This window comes from Haliotis asinina, chromosome 7 (genome assembly GCF_037392515.1).
Source record: "Haliotis asinina isolate JCU_RB_2024 chromosome 7, JCU_Hal_asi_v2, whole genome shotgun sequence".
In the NCBI taxonomy this organism is placed as follows: domain Eukaryota; kingdom Metazoa; phylum Mollusca; class Gastropoda; order Lepetellida; family Haliotidae; genus Haliotis; species Haliotis asinina.
This window is the reverse complement of record NC_090286.1, coordinates 64,750,664-64,763,044: the sequence shown is the minus strand read 5'-3', so window position 1 is coordinate 64,763,044 and position 12,381 is coordinate 64,750,664. Positions and strand designations below refer to the sequence as shown.

At 37.9% G+C, this 12,381-nt stretch overlaps 1 protein-coding gene across 2 annotated transcripts in view; it reads left to right on the top strand.

Moving 5' to 3' along the window:
- Positions 1 to 784: 784 nt before the first annotated feature.
- LOC137290606 (ornithine decarboxylase-like) overlaps positions 785 to 12,381 on the top strand; it is a 39,230-nt gene continuing 27,633 nt past the window's right edge. The window contains exons 1-5 of one of the 2 annotated variants that reach the window (XM_067821660.1): positions 785 to 989; positions 5,021 to 5,152; positions 5,596 to 5,751; positions 9,396 to 9,492; positions 12,161 to 12,237. In XM_067821660.1, coding sequence (XP_067677761.1) covers positions 5,650 to 5,751; positions 9,396 to 9,492; positions 12,161 to 12,237 — 276 coding nt within the window. In that variant the 5' untranslated portion in view covers positions 785 to 989; positions 5,021 to 5,152; positions 5,596 to 5,649. The remainder of the gene's footprint in view (positions 990 to 5,020; positions 5,153 to 5,595; positions 5,752 to 9,395; positions 9,493 to 12,160; positions 12,238 to 12,381) is intronic. The other variant, XM_067821661.1, reaches the window with a different exon arrangement.

Genomic DNA, 12,381 nt, shown 5'->3' with positions numbered 1-12,381 from the left:
ACTGGTCAACTTTCTGAGACAATCTCATTCCTTGATACACGAGTAATGAAAACATTTAACGCGCTGACCCAACATCAGTGATATATCTATCATCCAGTTGAAGCCCTGTTCTGTTTTTAATATTGAGCATCTCCTGTGGGGTTTAATTCAGGCTCACCTGTCGTTAAATCAACAGTTTAAAAGATAAAACATGTATGTACTAAATGTTAATTACTTCACTCAATTACTTCACTATAATGGGACATCATTACTTCACTCATGGCTATATGTACACCAAGCCTAACAAGGAGTTAATCTGTTCGTGTATTTGTTATAATAGTATCCTATTACGCAATGGAGAGCAGTTTAGACAGCTGATGGCCATGCATAAACCTGCCAAAACATGAATAAGTAGATCTACTTGCTGTTATCATAAAATAGAGCAAGAATTATTTCTTCATTAATAATATATGGTAAGATCCAAAGAAACAGGTTTGTGTGCAAGGAAGGAAACGCCACTGGATGTATTTCGTCACGCTATATTTTTAGACAAGTAATTTCCTCAGCCCATGAAAGATTGCATTACGCATTGTCTCCTTATCGCCATATTTACTCAAATTAAGCAACATCCTTACAGATGTGTAAGCAAAATAGTTCCTGTATCTGTCATTGATATAACGGTGTTCAGGGCATTCTCATGCCGTCTACTAAAAGAATAGAAACACATCTATTTCTGTGATATATTGCCATTCTCGTGAACGCTAAGAGTACCCATAACTGGATTATTTCAATCCTTAGTGTATTCATACGCTTCGCAAGGTATATAAATAACACGTCCGCCATTTGCAACAGTCTCTGACGCATGGCGACGGGATAGCATTGTTAAGTTGTACAGGTCCCGTCTTCTTTTTACACCATTGATGCTTTAATATTTTTCTGACTGATCCCGTAAAGCCGTCAAGATTACGGCCGTAAAAGAAGAAGCAAACGGTCTTGAAGCTTCTGTGCAGGTGAGAAGTATTTCCGAATTAGTTCTACAACAGGGATCGTCCATTCGCAGCCATCCCGTTTTGACATGTGACAACCATGCGTGTTCGTGGTTATATCCACAACAGCTGACTAAGCGTGACTCTTGTTGGGCTTGTTATCCAACGTATCTAACTGATTACTGATGTACTGACGATAGAGGTTGCACAAACATCGCCAGCTTTTAGGACCTATATCAATGTGAATCATGAACGATATGGTAATTCAACACAATTATTCAGAGGAAAGAATTCAACCCTAACAGATCATACATAGTAGAAGCTATAGTGACATGGAGATAGAGGTATTGTGATGGAAGTGATTGTTTCTGCTTCGTCACTAAGAAACATTTACACTCACTACATCATGACGTCCCTTTATTGCCAAATCTTCACGCAGTGATATCTGGTTTCCATCCACCAGGAAGATAGGTCATAAGACGCAATGTAGCCCCTGTGTTTGGGAGTTCTTCTGGTAGAGTGCGAGGGAATTATTTTACGTAGATTTACAAACTTAAGACATCTAGAGGGATGAATGATGGGCACACTCAAAACATGTTTACATGCATTGGACAGACGGCTTGAAGACATTTAGCCAATATTTCTAACTTGAACGTGGCTCTGAACATCAATTTTGGCAGACTTCAGTGCCTTTATCTGGACTGGTAAAGAGATGAGCTCACTCACTTGGACCAACCTTGGCTTGGTCTTCAAACTCGTAGCCTTATCCATGGACTTCTTGACATGGAAAGAGATGACAAAGTAATCAAAACTAGCACTCGGTGGGAAAAATGTCAAAACCAGCACACAATGGGGCAAAAAAGTATCACATTTTCTTCACTTACTTACTTTGTCTGTCCATCAGGTTCTTGCTAGCAACCAGTTATTGCCAAACCTAGCTGTAGCACTTTTGCTGAACTAATACTTAGTTTCTGAATACAACAAACCAACCCCCAAAAATTGAAAAGAAGCCCAAGGGAAACCAGATCCTGAGGAAATCTACACTTGCTTCATTTAAGGCTTTATCATACGTCGTGTTAAAAGAATTAAAGAAGTTGTCATCCATAATAGTGTCTTGTATTTATCATAGCAGCTCTTGAGGGCTTGGCAGTGGGGAAAATAATGTGGTTCTGGGAATGTGTCTGCTCGTGCAGACAGCTTGATTTGTACTTCTGTAGTACTTCACACATGACACATCACAAAAGCAGTAGGCTATGAGAGTTGAAATCAAGTACTTTACATGATATGTGTTACAGATATGAATCTCTTTGAGTGACTAGCCCCAAACAAATACAAATATCTTCGAAAGACTAGACGCAAAAAGGTCGGGAGTATGTCACATGACCGTAAGTGTGTTGGTATCAGATTTAATAAATGATGAGAATTGAATGAAAATCATTCTGGCTTGCTGTGAATCTGACATATTGCATTTCAGTCCATAATTGATATGCTTAAAGGTCACATGCAACCCAAAACTCCAACATAATTAAAACACAGTGATCACTTATTCATGACACATATATTACTGCTTGTAAAAAAACCCCAAATACATGCAAACAAAAATGTAAGTGTACAATTCTTAATGGATAGCAAGTTCTTTTATTGTACATGATGCATCATTTCAGTATGGATTCATATACCATTGTCAAACAAAAGCATATACACTAGATGTTGTTATCCAAAAAGAATGTATATAGAGATGCTGGTATTTGTAAATACATATTCTCTGAATTTGCGCTCGATCCAATCAAAAATCATCTCAGTAGAGATGGTGAACTACTGAGTGGATGGAAACTGTCACTCGTCCAAGTACAAAGCAAGACATGAAACTGACAAGAGTTTGCAGCAGTTTCCGTCAGATCCAGTCATCAGAGAAAAATGGATGTAGTTTGTTTGCAACCCATAGACATAAAAACATGTCATGTGTACAAGTATCACACCTGCCTAATTACATAGTGTGACAGACACAGGATTTGGGTGCACGAGTCATATATCAGTTTATTTTGTTTATGGTGTATAGCCTGATAGGTTCAGTTCAAATTGCATGTGGTCAATGATTGAAGCTGCGTATTGCATATTGTCTTTAGTAAACAGGCAGGCAGACATATAGGTGTCAATAAACCAGACATTGACTTTTCTCTGTGACAGCAGCTGCTTACCACAATCAACAACTTTGTGTAATGAGTAGATAATTTACATGTTTGTGTACACTCTTTATGTAATGAGTAGATAATTTACTTGTGTACACAACCAAGATTAGACGTCTGCTCACGACTCCATACTCCGCGCATGTATACTGTTTCAAGCTCCGCAAAGGGTGGGCTTCGTTTCCGGAGCATAACTAAAAAAGCCAGTTTAATATTTTTCTGCAAAACTTGGTAGATATGTGTGGCAGACCCCAAAGTGGTGCCTTTTGCTATTCACAGGTTTTCATGATTTCTTATTTTCTCTTCTTCCATGGAAACATTTCAGACTTAGTCTCAAAATGGAGATGGGCTTTCTTTTTTTTCTTGGTTTCAATGAACACATTTAGGACTTCGTTTCCTGAGCGACCCAGGGGGATATGTCATCTTCTGATGACTCTTGTTTTTCATATGTATCTGCAATAGCCACCTGGATAGGAAAGTCTGATAAATGACTCGAACGAATTTTTTTCAATGATTGCTAGTTGGTGATCAAGCAATCATCCATTGTGAGATTTCAACGAACTCCCAACACTAGCGGTGATATATGCATTCTCACATCAGTGTATATCTGCATTCTCACATCAGTGTATATCTGCATTCTCACATCAGTTTATATCTGCATTCGTCAACATTTACAATGACTGAATGAGAGCAAATTTTGTTCGGTTAAATTTATTTTTTCTCGCAACAAATTCCAATTATGACATTTCTTCAGTATGTCAAGGTTTGAAACACAATGGTTTTATTACCAAATTTATGTCTCATCAGGAGAATAACATGACAAATTCAGAAATGGCAATAACTGGTCCTATTAGTTGTTGGGAAAGCATAATATACACTATCACGCTTCGTGTTTGCCATTGCCACGCTTCAGAGAAACAAGACTGGCAACTGTTAACAAGCAGGACAACTCGGCGAATAGCTAGTCTATCAAGATCAATTCTTTTTCTTTATGTTAAGAAACAATGGAACAAATTGTTTAAAACCGCTAAAATATCACAATAACTGGTTTCTAGCCAGCATCTTTTCACAGATTAAATTGCTTGTGAATTGAGCACAAAATGACTGTTCATAAATTATGTATATGGTGAGTAATGTGTCTCATATTGCGGTTAGTGTATGAATTGCAGTGAGTTTTTGTGGCAGACAAGTACAGTATGACTGTTTTCAAGTGATGTGGAGAAGGTATGGGACTGTTCTCTCAAATTCAAGTTCCTCTATCTTTGTTTGAATCTAATATTTGGATAAGAGTGTGCTATATGTAAATGATAATACAGCGCATGTGGCTGGTTCATTAATTGTCATGCCACAAATGAAAGTGTTTCTCTTTTTGGCCTATTAAGTTCTTTAGAAGATACTGCTAGTCTCTAATAGTTTAGGGCACACTAAGCTTGTCATCAGATGCATGACAATTCTCTGCTCATTTGGACACATCAGGAAACGTACAACTGTTGGCTTGAATCTTGGTTCACCCTTTTGTTTCTGGTTTTGTCTATGTCATACCCATGCTCATGGCTTTAGGCTGGCAGGTGGTGGAATAGCCTTGTGGCACAAGCGTTAGATTGTGATGCTGACGACCCTGATTTGATTCCCTACACATGGGTACGATGTATGGAGCCCATATCTTGTATCCCCTGCAGTGACATTGCTGGAATATTGCTAAAAGCAGCATAAAACTATACTTTTTTTACTCTGAGACTGTCTTTACTTCAGTCTTTAATCACACAAATTGTTGACATGCCATGTATCTTGATACTGTTGAAAGTGACATTTATCCCAACTGGACACATTCACTTGCACTGTTGTCAACTGTTAATTTGTACTTTGCAGGGAGGCTTGGCTGTCTTCTACACAGAAAGCCCAGAGGGCTTCTGCCGTTCAAAGAAAAAATTTAACTTCAACGCAGAGCCACCGTGGGATCCCAGCTAGTATTTGCTAAAAGCAGGTGTTCCCTCTGGCCAGGTGAGACTCCATACCCTTGTATTATAGTGGTCATTGAGGATGAATACCAGCAACCTCATGTGTCTTTTTTTAAAAATCGACAAAAAATACCACAATGTCTAACAGGGTGCATTATACATGCTGACTTTGGTAGAGAAATTTTAAGGTAGTGTTCTTTCTATACTGGATCAAATTGGGGAAATGTTGATTTTAGTTGTTCCTGTCACAGCTTGGGTACAATGTTCTCATTTCTTGTGACCCTCAAAGCTCTAAACAGCTTCTAAGTTCAACTTGTTTAAAAAATGTGCTCCTTGCCATTTCTGTTATTCATATGAACAAGTTCAGCATAGAACATTTTGCTAGAAATGCTTGTTAACTTTTCATAAGCCTTGACTCTAACTTATAAGAAAAATATTTAGCAAATCCTCTGTCAGTAATATGACATTTTTCTAATACTGTTTCAGATTGTTTGTATACCCTTGAACTGAGACTATCTTTGCGGACTTTTGAGCTAGAAAATGAAGCATTACATTGGAAATGGTTGCACTGTGGAATCGATGCCCTACGAGAAGACTAAGGCCTGCATGGTTGCTGAGAAGGCTGCACTTCTAAACAATGAGGTAGGTCTGTAGGTGATCTCATCTGTGTTTCCATCAAATGTTATCAATTATTTTGATTGTAGATTTTTTGACTGAAATTATTATGATCACTTTGTGATCATCTCTAACACTACTTAGATGCCCGTTGTAGAATATATACTGAGTCAAAAAAGAAACTTCACATACTGTCTTCAGGGCAATATAAAAGAACAAGAGATGGTAAGATGGTTAAAATGTTACTGTATCATTGCTGAGATCTGTGTGATGTACTCAATACACTGACAGTGCCACAATCAGTTCCATTAGGCTACACTGCCCTTCCAAAACATGGTTATACAGAATGTCAAGTCACAAGAATAAAAATTCGAAATTTCTCAGTTCAGTATTGTGTATGGTCGCCCCACACATTCACCACTGCTGAACACCATCTCATCGACTGCCTGATGCTTGTGAACATGTGGTTGGGGATTCTGCCCCATTGCTCTTGCAAGACTGTGCCAAGTTCCTACAAATTCTGAGGTTGGTTCCTTAATACCAGGAAGCCTTCTGCCAAGTTCATCCTAAACATGCTGTATTGGATTAAGGTCAGGGCAGCTCGATGACCAGTCCAAGACGTTGATTCAAGCAATTTTGTGTCAACATCGCGGTATGCGGCCAACCATTATCATGATGGAACTGTAGACCTGGGCCATGAAAGGAACGAGTTCAGGGGTGAGCACCTGGTCACCATACGCAGCAGCTGTGAGGTTTCCATGGATGACCAGAAGTCGGGAACAGTTCCCACAGAAAGCACCCCACATCATGCAACTTCCACCCCCAAATGTGTTGACTTCCTGTACACAACATTTCGCATGCCGTTCACAACGTCGTCTCCAGACTCTATACCTGCAGTCCACAAATCTGAGAGTAAACCTGGATTCACCACAAAAAACAACTAGATTCCAGTCTCTCTGGGTTTGTCAGAGGTGATGTTAGGCCCACAGCTGACTTTGATGTTGATGAAACGCCATCAGTATTAGTTCACAACAATGGACGTTGAGAATGGAAATTGGCAGCCAGCAACCGATTTCGAATGGTCTGTGAGGACAGTCGACCTCTAAGCATCTCAGCCCTGGTTCGTGTAGCCTGCAGAAATCTGTCACGTAGGTGACGTAGGACGATTTGATGGTCTTCTGCTCGTGACGTCACATGTGGACTTCCTGACCTTGGGCGATCAGCAGTAGTGTCAGTTTGTTGTAGACGACCTGGCAATGATATACACATAGTTCTGGTGACGTCAATAACTGATCTTCCTGCTTGCAACATGCCAACAAGCACGTTCATGTTGCATATTTGACAATCGTGGCATTTAAATCATTAAGGCCGAGAACCGCGTATGTGCAGGAAATTAATTAGCTTCTCACAGCGAGACCCGCATATTGGGGGTAATAAAAAGCACCTTTTATTCAGCGAGAGCCACATATTGGGGGTTATGAAAAGCACCTCTCATTCAGCGAGAGACTCCCATATGCATTTCACCTTTTAAATTCGTACTGTACCTATAATTTCGATCAATTTAGCAGTAATAATCAAAGATTAACTTTTCTTACGAGAGAGCTTACTTTCTGTGTTAATCAGAAGAACTATTAATGTGTTTTGATAACAATTGCTTGCAATGTTGGGGGCTTATACAGGCAAATGAACACATGTCTGTGAGAAAGGGGATAATGAGATGTTGTTACAGGAGGTAAGTGTTTGTTAGTCGTCATTGGGAGTGAATACTAAGATACTATGTTTGCACATTGATTGAATTTATGGTGACAAGGTTACAAAACCTTCTTCTAAATTAAAATCATTCATTCATTCTTTGTAATAGTTCATATAATGAATCGTAGACATAAATAGCAATACTTTATTACACCCATATTCGTGTAGATTTGAAATAAACCAAGTTACTAATTTAGGCCTAACTCATTTGCGACTATTGATTTTTAAAGTTGACAATAATACATAATCGAATATGAAGTGATAACTCTTGCATCTACTCATAATATGCACGTATAGTACACATAAACCATACAAAGGTAACTGGGGTATTTTGTTCAAGCTGTTTCATGCTGATTTGAAATGTGAATTTTCATTGCAATTTACTTAAGCATTGTGTAAGAAACGTTTGTATTTGATCTCTGTAATTATCTTATCCTGTGTACTGATCATGTGTATCAGATCCATCGTCAATAAATGGAGGAGAATATATCAGTTACGGAATTGATGCGTATAATCATTCAATCAGACAACACTAAATGAGATATATTAACACCTCTTTCAACCTCCAAATAACAGTCTCTGGCCGAATGCATGTCCAGGTAAAGTTTTGTCCCGTGACAAGGGTAAAACAAACTTATGCGCTGTTACATCATTGGACAACCTGTTTTGTGGAGTCAAGCCCGTTGTCAATCTTCTGAACCTTGTTTGCTTTCAAAACAAATATAAGTATGCCCATCTTCATAATTATTTGGGGAGATTCAACTACAAGTGTATACATCACAATAAATCAGTATTGTGTAACTTTTTTAAATTCAATAATACATGATATTTATGATATTTATTTGTAACAATATGCAGATCATATTGAAATGTTCGGCAAGCTATTATGTTTGATGTACAAGTAATGTGCGCAAAATGTATATGCAAATAAATACTATCTCTACTCAATGGTGGCACGGGGCTCTAGAAGTTGAGCAGTGAAGTGACTCTCGGGCTTAATGAGTTAAAGTACCGTTAGAACCGTGATTTAATAGTATTTTTCAATTCTTGAGGCCAATGCAAACACGTGCAAATGAAGAAAGCTTCGATGCGAAGATCACATGATAGACTACACATGCAAAACCTGATTTGGCACAAACATCATTTGCATGACGAATGGATGAGTTTAAGTGCATTTTGCTAACATTTTCTAGAGTCGAAAGCTAGGGATCCCATTTTGGATACAAAGATGTATCATCAGAGAAAAACTATTCGTTATTTTTAAAAATTACATTTTGTGAGGTTTCTTTTTTTACTCCGTTATCCATGAAAAGGCGGTTTGTTTTTGCAGGAGTCTTGGCAAAAAACATTAGATACATGTAGAAAAGAATCTGATCAAACATGCAGAGAATTAAGAGCTCTGACTTAAGTATTTGTGTTCAAAGCATTTAGGTGGAATGAATGCTTGCATAATGAGAAGGAATGTTAACATTAGCTGGATATCATGACTAATGTATGTTTTGAGTTTTGTCAGATCTTATGTGGAACTGTGGAACACCTGTGTAGTCTGGGTCGTAATTAAGAAACACAGTTCGCAAGTACCAAGAGTTACCTGTCCCAGTCTTAATTTCCTGTTGTTCAAGTTGATGTCAGAACAAGAGAACACCTTATGTCTGTGTGTGCATATCCAGAGGGTATACTTGTTACTGTTTGTACGAGTAATGAAAGTTTGTACTAGTTTGAAGTTTCTATGCATTATCATGACCAGGTCAGTGAACTCCTACCTGTGTTGTAACAATGCAACATTCAAGTTTGTATGGTGTCAGCACAACTACCTTCCAATTTTTTTATACTTGGCTGAGCTATTCTAATGATTAGGAAGGTACGTAAAGTTCCAGAAAAAGATTGAATACTTACCTGTAATACTGTATGTCTTTCAGCAGTGTGAAGATGCCTTCTTCATTGCTGATCTTGGTGACATTGTTGCCAAGTATAAGAAATGGAGAAGACTCTTGCCAAGGGTGGAGCCTTTTTATGGTGAGTACTAAATCCCAACTGTCTTGATCACTTAGTGTGGTTAGGACAGCCCAGTTGTTGAAGTATCCACAGTGCAGTGTATAGCATTACCTCCCTTGGGCACCACAGTTCTAACAAGAAACTAGACAAGGACCTCTTTAACATGTACATGCCATTCACTTTGAGACATTGTACATAAATATCAACTTGGTATGCAGGATGGTGACTGTAGTACTGGCCGAGATAGAAAATACTGGACCGTTACTTTGTATCCCTAAAAATTACACAATTGCACATGGCATTTGTCGAAATAGCCCACCTCAACCTAACTGGGCGTTGCAATAGGATATCCAAAAAAGCATGTTTACTTGTGAATAATGCAAAGCTTATTAAGAATGCAAATTGGTGCTGAAAACAATAGAGCAGGCTGTAGATAACAAGTGGGTCACTCAACCAGGTATGATGACAGTCCCGCGACTCATGAAACATGAAACACGTGCTGGCTACTGATACAAGAGGTCATTTCAGATCTTACTATTTCTTATGTGTGTTGAAAATGTTATGATTGATATCTATCTTTTAAAAGCTTTATGTTGCGATATGTAAAGAGTAAGATACCTGTAGAATAGCTTAAATCAGCCATCATATTAAATGTCTCGAACAAAATAGGTGGCATGACCACCGTAACATTATATTACGAGTGAAACAAATCATAATAGCAAAGCTGATGAGAATGGTAAAAGATCTGAAATTACTTGTCGGTTTACTTGGGATAATAAGTCAGGACAGTTCAAAGAAAATTTGCCATCTGAAAACATTCAGGAATTGCTAGATAATTTTGTTGATTGTGCTTTCACTAGTATAGTTGAGAGTATATCATATATGACAGGTGCAATCTGTTCAGCGGCTTCATGTATGAGACAAAAAGTTGGTCAATCCAAGACACAATTGGAAAGTTTGTTTGACACAGATTGCAAAAAACTAAAATCCAAAAGATGCAGACTTCACAATAAGTTCTGTAAATATAATGACAAGTATTCATTTGATCAATATTGTATCGTGAGAAACCAGAATAATGCACTTTGCACGAAAATACGTCTTGACTATTTTAAAGAAAAATGTTTAACAATAGAAAATACCATATCAAACTCCAAACGTTTCTGGTCCGAACTTGAACATTTAAATAGCCATCAAGTAAGGCAAAACAATATTCAGATAAACGATTGGTTGGCAGAGTTTAGGCATGTTTTTTTGTGGTGTTTATACAGTAGATCATAAAAGTGACCACAATGGTCAAGACAATACCTGAACCAGCAAAAATTCAGAAATTACGGCAGCTGTACTTAATCCACCAATCACTAGAGAAGAGGCGACACCTTGTCTGCCTCTCTGTCCATCTGTAATCATTTTGTTTCCGGTGCATAACTCAAACAACGTTCAGTATTTTTAGACCAAAATTGGTAGATATAACAAACTGAAGCTAAGGTTGTGCCTTTTCCTATTTGCAGATTTTTCGGCACTTGTATTTTTCTTGATTTTGGTGGAAACGTTTTGGACTTAGTCTAATGGGAGGGGTGTTCTTCATTTTTGGAGCATAACTCAAAAACCATTCAATATTTTTCTGCAAAACTTGGTAGATATATCAGTCAGAACCTAAATCAGTGTTCATGAATAGCGTCTGACCCTCTGACAAATCTGGCAGATTCGCAAGTGGTCAGATAGAATTCACCAACCCGCCAGCCCCAGGGTCTGGCTGAATATTTCACAATATCTTTGTGTGAAGTTGTTATTTGCGGCATGTGACACTTGTTTGCTGTTTAGAAATTTTATGTTTGTTATCATATAATGTTAATAATTTCAGTGCCAGTTATAAGAAATGTAATATCTGAATTGTTTTTTTAACTTTATTCTGTGGGTCCTGTGAATTTTCAGTGGGTCAGACAGACATCTGAAACTTAGTGGACCCAATGTCCTGTTACTTTGAAACACCATCATGAACACTGCTAAATTGGTGCCTTTTCATATTTACAGGTGTTTGTGATTTATTATTTTTTTCGGTTTTCATGGAAACATTTCTCAAATGTTCTCAATCTCAAAAGTGAGAGGTGTGTTTCATTTCTGGAGCTCGAAAACTTCTAAATATCTTTCAGCAAAACTTGGTAGATATGTGTGGCAGACCCCAATGTGACTTTTGCTATTTACAGATTTTTGTCATTTTTGTCTTGCCTGGTTTCCGTGGAACTGATTTAGTCTCATAAGGGAAGAATGGGCGGTGTTTCTTGAGCACTTGAAAACCATTTGATATCTTTCAGCAGAACTTGGCAAATATGAGACAGATCTTGTGGTGGTGGTGCCTTTTGCTGTATACTGATATATGGCAATTATATTTTTCATAATTTCCATAAAAACGATTCAGACTTAGTCTAAAATTATCAAGTTACTGTCAGGTGATATGTTCTTTCAAATATATGGGGACCAGGGGGATATGTCATCTTCTGATGACTCTTGTTGAAGGTATAATATATGAGAATTTCAAATGACTGTTTGTAGAAAATAAGCAATGCACACTGAACCGGAGTGACTTTCTTACCAGATTTTCACAGTCAGTTTCAGTCAGATTGAAAGACATCCATTCTTTAGGCACATGTACCATCCATTTTCAGTAAAATCATGATTTCCTTTCTTTCAGCTGTCAAGTGCAATGACGACTATGGTGTTCTTAAACTTCTTGGAGATCTGGGGACATCATTTGACTGTGCCAGCAAGGTGAGTTCCATCAAGAGAACCAATGCTAAATGATATATTTTGGGAAAACATAATAATTTCTCAGATAGAGGAACTAATTGTTGACTTTTGGGCTTTCATAAGTTTAAAGTGGAAAGGAATATAGGACCTGATCTTACATACTCA